General features: G+C 61.9%; 1 protein-coding gene across 7 annotated transcripts; it reads right to left on the bottom strand.

The window, feature by feature from the left end:
• Window positions 1–2,441: 2,441 nt before the first annotated feature.
• On the bottom strand, window positions 2,442–10,732 carry MRGPRF (MAS related GPR family member F). 7 transcript variants are annotated; one of them, XM_025451754.3, is made up of 3 exons: window positions 10,466–10,730; window positions 7,283–7,390; window positions 2,442–4,297 (listed from the first exon to the last, which is right to left on the bottom strand). In XM_025451754.3, exons 2-3 carry the CDS (start codon window positions 7,328–7,330, stop codon window positions 3,314–3,316), a joined length of 1,032 nt encoding a protein of 343 aa, XP_025307539.3. In that variant the 5' UTR covers window positions 7,331–7,390; window positions 10,466–10,730; the 3' UTR covers window positions 2,442–3,313. The 7 variants fall into 7 exon arrangements, with proteins under 7 accessions (XP_025307539.3, XP_025307537.3, XP_035557741.2 ...); XM_025451752.3 differs by having other exon boundaries at window positions 7,283–7,395; window positions 10,466–10,729; XM_035701848.2 differs by lacking the exon at window positions 10,466–10,730 and adding an exon at window positions 9,968–10,328 and having other exon boundaries at window positions 7,283–7,395.
• Window positions 10,733–11,118: the final 386 nt, after the last annotated feature.

The raw sequence follows: 11,118 nt of genomic DNA, 5'->3' as shown, positions 1-11,118 counted from the left end.
AGCCAGAGGCCTGGATTCCAGGGCAAGCAGACAGCCACCAGGGCATTTGGACGGTGCCTGGGGCTCCACGCTGGGTGCTTGCAGGCTGTAGGTCGAAGCCCATCTGTGCAGATTAGATGAGCTCTGCAGCTGGAGCTCTGAACTGGGGGCCCACTGCACACAGTAGGTCCTCCGCAAACGGCAGTCCGTGCCTGAGTCATCGGGGCTCGGGATTAGCTCTTTCCCCTAATGTCCCTCCTTCTTGGCCACCCTGCTCCCTCCAGGCCAGCTAGCTCCCGCCCCCCGCCTGACCAGGCATTTAGGACAGCTCCCCCGGACTGTGCCTGGAATGTGAGAAAAGCCAGGCCCGCGGCTCGTGGGTGGCAGCCCCGTCTCCTTGGACTTTCCACATTTGGCACCTGTTTATCCCTTTCATCATCCGGGAGTGTGCTGGTGCACTCACTTGGTGCTGTGTGGACAGCTGTGGCTGGAAGGAGGGCCCCTTCACCCTCTGGCCCACGTATCCGGGGGTGGCAGCAAGTCCCACTAAGTAACAGCTGGAGCAGCGGGCTAGGGAGACAAGTGCTCCTTCCCTGTGCGCCACCTCTAGGCCCCTTGGCGGGTGGGTGGCGACACCTGCTCCCTGAATTCCGCTGACCCGGAGGTGTCAGAGGGCAGATGGCCAGAGCCCTTGCTGCAGACAGTTCCGGGTGGATATCTGTGATGCCCGGGGCCCTCTGCTTCCTGCCTTTACCAGATACCCAGAGAGAAGGATGCTGGGGTTGGGCCTGGCTGAGCTGCTGTTGGTGGGGTCAGCGGAGGCACATCTGCCCCATCCCTGCAGCCAGCTCCCTGGCCCCTTTGTTGATTCAGCACCAAAGTGGCCTCCCTTCCATTAACACAGATGAGAGGTAGCCCAGGGTGTGGGCGGGATGTGCAGGCAATCCTCCGGGGGGTTGGCAGGAGAGGTCTTGCTCCCTGGAGAAACTGTAGGGTCCGCACCTGAGAAAGGTTCAGAGGCTGGGAGGGGCCGATCCCTGGGGTTCACCCCCTACCCTCCCAGGCCAGCACCCACTAAGCATGGGCAAATAGGTGTTCCCTGGGGGGCCAGCCCTTCCCTGACCTCCAAGCCCTGTGGCGAGTGAGGGCTGCCAGCCTGACCCTTGGGCCTGGGCTCTGAGCGGCTGCAGCTGGACCCAGGGAGGGTGCTCCCTTCAAGCTCTTTGGGGAAGGATGGGGGTAGCTCCCCCCTTGGCCCCTTTCAGGACTGGAAAGCATTTCCACCCCATGGAGGGAGGCCTGCTGGTAGAAGCTTTCCCTGTGAACGGGTCCTGCCCCTTGAATGTGTCCTCGGGACCCCACTTGGCTTCTTTGAGTCCCCAGAAGTGTCAGATATGAGGCCTCCAAGTCTGCTTTTCCGGGATTCCTGGACTGGCTTGTGGGGAGGCACGGGGAGTGTGGGAGGCTGGGGAGCATGCACACCAGGCTGGGGGGCGGGAGAGGCAGGCACACTGACTTCCACTTGCCTCCAGACACACAGGATCCTCTCTCTGCAGAACAGTGACCTCGACTGGAGGAGCAGCTGGGATTGTTGGGAAGGAGAGCAGTGGTCTGGAGAGGTTGGCAGGGATGAGGGCAGCCACCTGGGGGGCTGGTCACCAAGAAATGCTCTGGGATGACTAGGGTAATGCAGAACACATCCAAGGTCTTCAGCGGAATGCCAGCCCCCAGACAGGCCTGCAGGAGCCTGGTGGCACTGCTGCTCCCCAGGTGGGCAGGCAGTTGGTTCCGTTAGCCACCTGCCCTCTCCCTGCCCTCGCCCTACCCTCAGCAGACAGGGGCCTGCTCCCAACCTGGGCCACTGGTGCCTCTGCCCTGGTCTTTCCTTGGGCCCATGAGCAGGTTCCTCTCAGAGCTTCCCTGCAATGGGGCTGGGATCCTAGGCTGGACACCTGGAGCCCAAGATGGGCCTCTTTGGGGGCTGGCTGGAGGCAAGGGGGCAGTCGGGGAGCCTCTGGCCTGGCCCAGCCCCTGCCTCAGAGAGTATGGGATGCGGAGCAGCATTCTGGACAAGTAGCAGTAGGAGAAGCGGCAGCAGCCCAACCCAGGGAGCCTCTGTGTGGACACGCTCTGCTCCTTATAGGCAGGGACTGTATTAGCCAGCACAAGGCCTGGCACTGAGTAGACCCGTGATGAAAACTTTGCAAGGGGAGCAGGGGCTGCTGAACGGGTGAGAAAGGACATAGGCTTCAGCCGACAGGACAGTGTGGCTGACCAAGGCTCCATCAGAGGGCTGGATACCCTGCCAGGAGAGAGAACACTCCAGAGGTGTCGACAGGTCAGCCCGGAGGCAGAGCACCGGAGCTGGGGTCCAGAGTGGGGGGGGGGCAGAGCACAGAAAGGCGCCCAAGGGCCCTCACTGTGGGGCAAGAGCATAAACAGGAGACAGCAGGAAGCCTTGCTCAGTGCATGATATAAAACGTTTATTAATATGCATTTATTGTTTTTCGTAAGACTTGCGTTGGCTACGCAGGGCCACTGTGCTTGGAGGTGGGCTGGGTGGCCAGGTGGACCAGTGCCCACTTTCGGGGGGCGGGGTGGGGCTGGAGCCTAGAGGCCCCGGACAGTCGGCCGAGTCTCGAGGACCGACACACCGTGCCCTCCGGGAGGCTGCCCAGGGGCTGGCCCGCGGGGAGTCAGAGAGCAGTGGCCTGCCCGAGCTGGCCAGAGCTCCTTCCTGCCCAGCTGCTGGCCGTGACCCGAGACTCCTCCACTGAAGTCAGCAAAGGATTCATCGAGACATCGTGTGCAGAAGGACGGAGCTGCAGGGCGGGTGAGCCAGAGCCCTCTCCCACATAGCACCATTTCGTTCCGGTCGGCTCGCCAGCACTGCTCGGAGGGCACAACGGAGAGACCGGTGCCCTGATGGGGCGAAGCTGCCGCCCTAAGGGGCGGTGGGGGCGGCTGTGTCATCTTCAAGGAGGGCTGATTTAAAGGGGCAGGAGGTGGATGGGGCCGGGTGACCCCCGCGTCTCCTTTCCTGACCAGCCTGGGGGGAGGAGGAGCCCCACCCTCCGGGGGCAACTTCCCAACCATGGGCCTCTGACCATAGAGAATTGCTGCGGGAGCCTGTCCGGGTCCCAGGGCCTGTTGGCAGGGGGCTGCTCAGTCCACCAGCCACCCCCAGAGCCTCCGGCCCACGGAGAAGGAGGCATGAGGGGCGGGAAGCAGACTCTCCTCCTTGTGCCTGGGCACCGGGGCACTTGCCAAGCTCCTGTCCTGTGGCAAAGGGTCTCTGGGGGCCACGGCCCCTGCCCCCTCCGGGTCCTGGCTCTCAGGAGGCGTTCCCGGAGGGGCACTGCATCTCCATGGTGACCGTGTTGGGGGTGCCACCCCCCGCCTCCCCCAGCTCGGCGCCGTCCCGCAGGGCCCGCTGGAAGACCACCCTGAGCGGCTCCCACAGCCGCTGAGACTTGTCCCTCCCGGCCAGGAAGTAGATGACCGGCTTGGCACTGCTGTTGATGCAGATGCATAGGTCGGTGACATACTCGGGGAAGGGGGCCGGGATCTGGAAGACCCAAAAGAGGAACCAGTCGATCCCCAAGTAGATGGAGGACACGAGGAAAACCGAGACCATGGCCAGGATGACGTGGTTGAGCTTCGCGGAGCGCTGGCGCCGCCGGGCCCGGCACTCGACGCGCAGGATGAGCAGCAGGCAGGGCAGCACCATCAGTGGGCAGAAGACCAGGAAAAGCAGGATTCCCAGAAAGATGTCCACGTGCCTGCAGGCCGCGCCCGAGCCCTGCCGGCCCAGGAACACGCACAAGTAGTTGTGGATGCTGGTGACCAGGAGCGACAGGGTCCAGAGCAGGGTGCACACCACGGCCGACAGGCGCTTGGGCCGCCGGCGCCAGTACCAGACCGGGAAGAGGACGGACAGGCAGCGCTCCGAGCTGATGGCCGGCAGGAGGCTTACACCGGCGACAAAGGTGCAGAGCCCCAGGACCCGGGACACGGCGCGGATGTAGTCGGCGAACGTGCCCAGGAAGCCCCCCGTGTTCAGGATGGAGAACACGGCCTTGCTGAAGAGGTAGCCGACGTCGGCGCCGGCCAGGTGCAGGAAGTAGACGGAGAAGGGGGTCCTCTTGATGGAGAAGCCGAAAAACCAGAGGACCAGCCCGTTGCCCACCAGGCCGCAGAGACAAAGGAGCAGGAAGATGTAGTTCATGACGGCCGGCGGTGGCAGCAAGGCGATCTGCTCGATGGTCAGGAAGCCGCGGCTGTAGAGCTCCGGGGCCTCACTCCCGCCGGGACACATCTGTGCAGGTGCAGAGGGGAGACACCTGTGATGCCGGCCGGGCCCCACTCCCCAGCCTGCACCTGCGTCCGGGTGCGCTGGTCCTGAGTCTGGGCTTGTAGGGTCCCTGGTCTCTGTAACCAGAGCCAAAGACAACCCTGCTCCCACGTAGTGCCACCACCCTGTGCCCCAGAGGCTGCTGCCAGCGGCCTAGAGGAGTGACAGTGAGAACCGTCAGTCCCCAGTAGAGGCACAGGACTGACCCCCAGTCAGAATAAACTCTGGTCAAAAAGTGTCCGTGTCAGGAAAGTTAAAGAACAGCTGAGGGACCTTTCTAGATTGAAGGAGAATGGAGAGCCATGACCAAGAAATGTGATGCTGTGTCCTAGATTTTAGAAGGGCCCTGGTGGTTGTTGTAAAGTATGTTAGCGGGGTGACGGGGAAATGTGGGTAGGGTCTGTATGTGTGTATCCTGGTCCTGCCCCAACGTTAGATGTTCTGAGCAGGAACATGCCCTGTGGCTCTGCACTGGAGGGTCCTTGTTCTCACAGGGCTACTTGGGCCCCAAGGGGCTTGGTGGCTGCAACTAATTTTCCAGCAGTTCTGGAAGAGTCTACCATGAGGTGCATAGAGGGGAAGCACAGGTGGCAAAGGCTAACGCTTGGTGAGGGGCATATGGGTCAGCCCGGGGCTGTCCTGGCACGTTTTCTGTACATTTGCCATGTTCCACACTAACACATGAAAATATTTATTCAAAAAAAAATTAAATAGGTGCACCTGGGTGGCTCAGTGGTTGAGCATCTGCCTTCCACTCAGGTCATGATCCCTGGAGTCCCGGGATCAAGTCCTGCATTGGGCTCCCTGCAGGGAGCCTGCTTCTCCCTCTGCCTGTGTCTCTGCCTCTCTCTTTCTGTCTCTCATGAATAAATAAATAAAATCTTTTAAAGAAAGTAAAACAATTAAGTAAAATAATTGACTAAAAAAATGGACGTTGGCCCTGACTGGAGCAGGAACCTAGGTGTCCCATAGCGGGATCAGAGAGACCTGGGGATGAAGAGGTGGTCCCTGCAGGGCCAGGGTGAATCTGGGTTTCTGGATCAAGAGGGATCTGGATGCACCTCGGGGCCTCCCTGGGGAGGTGGAGACCCCAGGCTCTGGGGAAGCACTTTGATACTTGAGCTGAGTATCCTGCCTGCAGGGTGTGGGCTGGGGACAAATGCGTGAAGGTGGGCCCTGTGCAAAGGACCATGGGGGGGCAGGCGGTGTTGCAAAGTGGAGAACACCCGTCCTGAGCACAGTGAGCAACTGCTCTGCTCCAGCCGGTGGGTGCTGGGGGGCAGGGGGGCAGCTTGGAACGGACCACAGGCTGAGCAGCCCGTCATCCTTCCTTCCCTCCCCAGAGAAGCCAGAACTCTAGATGGTACTATGAACTACCCTGATCTTTAAAGGGTCACATTTAGAAAAACATCGTGTAGGCCAAATATAACCCATCTACAAGCTGGATTCATTCTCGGGCTATCATTTTGACCTCCTGTTCCAAGCGACAGGGCTGCCCAAGCACTGTCACTCCCTCCCCTCAGCCTGGCGGGCGTCACTGGTCCCCCCAGCCCTCCTTCCCACAGAGCCTGAACCTGACGCCCCCACCCCCTCCGATACCCCCCGCCCCAGTCTAAGGCTAGGTATCATTCCCATCGCTCATGACTCTCCCCAGAAGAAAACAAATGGAAAGGTTCTTGAGGCTGGGACAGTCTGTCACCTTCCAGAAGTCTGCCAGCTTTGCCAGATACCCCATAACACGGGTGTGTGTGTGTGTGTGTGTGTGTGTGTGTGTGTGCTTCTATCAGGGGAGTCTGCGAGCAGAGAGTGGGGGTGTTGGCCAAACTTCTGTGAGGTCAGGGCAAGCACGCTAAGGGGGTCCTGTTAGCCCCCCATCTCCCTCTAGGCACACTTATTGGCTCGGCATCTCTGTCTGTCTATCTGTCTGTCAACCCCCCACTGGCTGAGGCTGCTTTTTACTCAGGCTTTCCTGTTGGTGGCTTTGACGACTCCGGCCACAGCCACGGAGCACCAGACAAGCCCACGCCGAGGGATCGCTCAGAGCTTCTCGCAGGCTGGAAAAAGTCTGCAATCCCCTCCTGGGAGTCGGAGCGGGAGGGCCGGGTGAGTCACTGGGCGTGTAGCTGCCATCCCCGGCCACATACTGCCTTGTAAAATGCGGGCTCTGGAGCCTGGCCCCCCTCCCGGGGCTCTGTCTTTCCTCCGGGGATTTCTGGAGACTTCTCCCCAGCCAGTCCCATCTCTGCCTCTTGTGGCTGCTGTTCCACAGTGGTCTCTGGGGAAGGAGGCCAAGGGCCACAGGCCCCGGGCAGGAGTCCAGGCTCTGTCCCCACCTCTGGGCTCATCCCAGTCAGGTTCCTATGCTGGCATGGGCCTCAGTTTCCTCAGATGTGAATAAGGCTGCACTAGACAGACTCCAAGGGTCCTTCCAACTGGGAGAGTGTTCTGCCCAGGATTTCGAAGGGAATCCCAGAATTTTCAAGGACCTCAGGGAAGGAGGGGGCTGGGAAGTCCAGAAGGGGCAGCGTGGCCTGATGTGATGTCAGGGTCTTGGCCACAGCTGGTGCCCGGATATATGCCCTGATCCAGACCCTGGCCTTGGGCGGGTGGTGCTCCGGAGGGCACATGACATCAGGGCCACTTTGGTGCCAGCTTCTCAGGCCTCCTGGCAAGGCCTGGCCATGGGACGTAGCTGACCACCCCACCTCTGCAGGGGGGAGACAGAACACGGGCCCTCGAGGTTGTAACAGCTCACAGGGTGGGCTCGGGAAGGGATCCGGTTGGGGGACCACATAGCCCTGAGGGTTGCTGCCCACCTCTTAGTCCTGAGACAGGGGATGGGCCCCGGTGGCAGAGTGCAGGGTGAGCAGATGCTGGGCTGAGCCTGCCCCTCCCGCCACACCCGGCCCCGCAGGGCTCCGAGCCCCCTCCGCTGCCTGGAGCACTTGCCTTGCCCCTGGCTCCAGGATGGGCCTCCCAGGAACAGTTCCCCACCATCTCCAGGCCTGGCCCGTCCAGACTCCTCACGGCTCTGCTCACCGTGCGCCGCCCGCACACCTGCCCTGGCAAAGGCAGAAAGGGTCTTGTCAGGGCAACAGGGTTCTCCACCTGCCCCAAAGCCCCCTCCACCTTCCAGACCCCTGTGCCCTCCGGCCCCCCAAGGGCTCTCACTTTGGAGGAAAAGCAGGCAAACCAGCACCCAGCTCACTCAGAGCCTCCGAGGCTGTGTGGAAGGCACGGGGACTGTCCTGTGGAGTCCAGGGCGGTAACATCTGCTGCACCACCCTTTCCTGCCTGGACTCCTTATGCACCCCTTCATCACACCCTAGATGCTCACTGATGCTTCCTTGGGCAGAAACCCCACTCCTCACCCCTTCTTGCTTGATCTGTGAGACTTCTGAAGCCACATGGCTTCTGGGGACATGCATTTATATACACACAGATTTGCCGTGTGCCTCCTTTGTGCCAGCCCTTGGTGGGATGGGGTTCCTGGCAGCCAGGCCCAGCAACCTGGTCGGGCCCTGTGTTTGTAACTCCTGAAGGTGTCTGGTCCTTCCACAACACGTGACTGCAAGGCAGGATAACCTGGTCATCCTCAGTATCACTGTCACCACCATTGACCCCTCAGATAGTGACTCCCCGCCAGGAGTGGAATGCCATGCCAGCCAGTCCATGGCCATCATCCCACTTGGTCTTCATTACCAGCCATGATGGGGGCGGGGGGGTTCCAAGGCCCAGGAAGGTGCAGTCACCTGCCCAGAGCTCACGTGGTAACAGTTGTACCCACCGTAGTTTGGGAGATTTGTGTATCATTGAGCCCAGAGAGGCTGTGGAGGAGGAGCAGCTGGAGGGAGCAGGCCGGGAGGGCACTGCCATGGCCCCGGCTCCAGGCGGGAGGAAGGGCAGCTGTACGCAGCTAGGACTGCAAGTCAGAAGGCCTGGGAGTGGTGACAGCCCCCAGGAGGGGCATCCCTGCCTGATGGAGACTGCTCCACCCTGGCCAGGCAGAGGTCACTGGCCCACGTGCTCCAGGTCCCCTTTGAATTGAGTCTGGTCCCTCAGTCTGAGCCCTGTCCCAGCAGGCAAGCCCCTAGTCCTCCCACTGTGCAGGTGGGGAAACTGAGGCTGAACCACAGTGTGCTGGGACTGCCCTCCACCCAGAGGGAATGCTGGGCTGCTCAGCCAGCCTCCCCTGGAGTTCCTTCCCAGACCACAGCGGCCCTGCGCTTCCCTCCACACCCCGGCTCAGGTGAGACCCAGGCAGGCATGCCTGTCATCAGCAGGGAAGGGTGGCCAATTGCACGCAGCTGGCACCCTCTTTAATGCTTGACCTTCTGGAGCCGAGGCAGGGGGTGTGCAGAGACCTGCACTTGCACCTGGACCTGCACCTGGACCCAGGCCCCCCACCCCCTGCAGCCTGGCTCCCCTCCTGGCCTTCCCCCCAGAGTGCTCTTTGCCCCTACTCTTGCACAGTGTGGCCATGAGCCTTGTGGGTGTGTGGCTTGTGGGTGTGGTGAGCGCACATGTATGCCCAGTGTGCGGGTCACAGCACCGCCTGCGGTGACAGTGTGGGCAGCACCAGTGGCCTAGGTGGCTGTCCACGGGGTGGGAGCCCTGGTGCCCCAGAGGAAGTGGGTGAGTCTGGTGCATGTGTAGTGTGTGCAGACAGATAGCATAGGCTACCAAATGTGTGTCTAGAGCCCCACGCCTCCTCCAAACATAATCTTGATTCCAGCCAGGCCACGGTCACCACTGCCTGGGACAGGCCTTATGCTCACCTGCACACTGGGCTGCAAGCTACTGGCCTCCACCATCCCTCCTGGTCCCCGATGGATTCCCACTGTACTTGGTGGCCCTTCTGGTTGCCCACCACCCCTAGGCCTGGGCCCTCAGGGATGTCCTGACTGCCGGCCTTGCCCTCTCACCTCAGCCAAGCTAGACACCCTCCCGCCCACCCCCCCACCCCCCGGTACAGAGACGCCTCCCGGGGCAGCCAGCTTAGGGTCGGCCTGTGATGACCAGCTGAGCCCAGGCATGAAGTAAGGGCTCCTACCTCACCCCGCCGATTGCTTCCATGTGTGGATGCCCCTAGTGTGTCCCCGAACTCTCCTGCCACCTTGCCACGGGTAGTCTGGAAGGCGATTGCCCTCATACAGGGATCTAGAAGCCAAGTGGACCCTAGATGGGCCACAAAAAGACCCGTGTGTGATGCGTGTGACGTGTGTGAGCAGCGTGTGTGAGCACGGGGGAGTGTGTGTACTCCCTGGGTTGGGATCTGGCCTATGACAGAAGTAGCTCCTACTAAAGCAAACAGAAAAAGCAGTCAGCTCTGCGCACTCCTGACCCCCCCTGCAAAGCACAAGGCCTCAAAGGGTCCGGTCACCTATCCACCTTCTCTCCTTTCACCCCACCGTACCACAGCCCAGTGCCAGATCTGCCGGGGACCCTGATGGTGACAGTGAACCTGACGGTGAAGGCGGTGAGGCTGTCCTGCAGGAGGCCTAGGTGGGCACACTCAGGCTGCAATCCCCCAACCCGGCTTCCCGGCCCCTCCCTCCCAGGTGTCACAGCCGCCCTCCACCCCAGGGATGCTGCGGTTCCCATTCCAGGGCCAGGGTCCCCAGCTCAGCTCACAGCTCCGATGGAAGAGACTAATCTGGGGACTCAAGAGCCAACAGCGCACCAGGCGCCTGGGACAAGGTGGGATTGCAGCCGCTCCGCCTCCTGTAGACGCGGCGGCCAGCGAGCTGCCTGCGCACAGTGGGAGCAGTCTCTCTGCACTTGGGATGCTGCCGGCTGGGTGTTCCCTTCCCGCCCTTCCAGAAAGCAGACTTGGATGGCGGGCGAGGGTGGGGGTAGGGACAGAGGGCGAGCCCCCACCCCTCCCACCGGGAGGACAGAGCAGGAGTGGGAGGTGGAGGCCAGGGTGGGGGACAGGCAATGCCAGGATGCCAGGGCCGGTCACCGGTCACCGAGGCTGGGGCTGTCAGAGCCTCAGAGCGTGCTGGAGTCTTCTCTGGGGCCTCAGGCTTCCTGCTCGGAGCCACGTGATTCCTGGGGGCTGAGCGCCCCGACAGCACCCACCTCCTTCTCCCTCCCTGCAGCCTTCCCTGGGCCCGGCCGTGCAGCTACCTGCGCTGTCCTGAGCGTCCCAGGTCTCCCCTTCACGGAGCGCGCACCCGCCTCTGGCCGGGGAGCCGCGGGGCGGCAGGGCAGCCCCGGAGCCTCAGAAAATGGGAGCTCGGGGCGGAGGACAGCCTTTGCCTGCCTGTCCGCCTGCCTGCCCGCCTGCGGAGGAGATGGCTTGGGGAGCAGAACCCGCCCCAAACCCAATTCCAGGCCAGGAGGGAGGGGGAAGGAGAGGAGGACAGGAGGAGGGGCTGAGCCAGGGCTGGGATGAAGCTTCGGGAAGGAATGCCGGGCTCGGGCTCGGGAGCAACCCCTCTTCCCCCAGCCTCACTGGGAACTCAACTCCCCGTCTGGTGACGTCATGTTGGCCCGAGCACTGCTGCCAGAGTCCAGCTGTTAATTTCAGTTGCATCCTGCAGCTCAGCTCCGCAGGGCTGCCCCCCAGAAAGCTCGGGGCTGTGCACTTGCTTGGTTCCTTCCTTCTGCTCCCACTGGGTCTTTCGGGGGCGTGCAGGCCACGAGGGACAGACCCCCACCCGCTTGTTTAAACGTCTTCAGGAGCTGTTACAGAGAAGCCGGGAGGTAGCAAGGTGAGGGCTCCATGGAGAGGGAGGTGTAGGCACTTTTGAGACGTAGACTGGCAGCAGGACAGCAGT

This window comes from Canis lupus, chromosome 18, assembly GCF_003254725.2.
Source record: "Canis lupus dingo isolate Sandy chromosome 18, ASM325472v2, whole genome shotgun sequence".
Lineage (NCBI taxonomy): Eukaryota > Metazoa > Chordata > Mammalia > Carnivora > Canidae > Canis > Canis lupus.
This window is presented reverse-complemented; position numbering and strand designations above follow the sequence as displayed.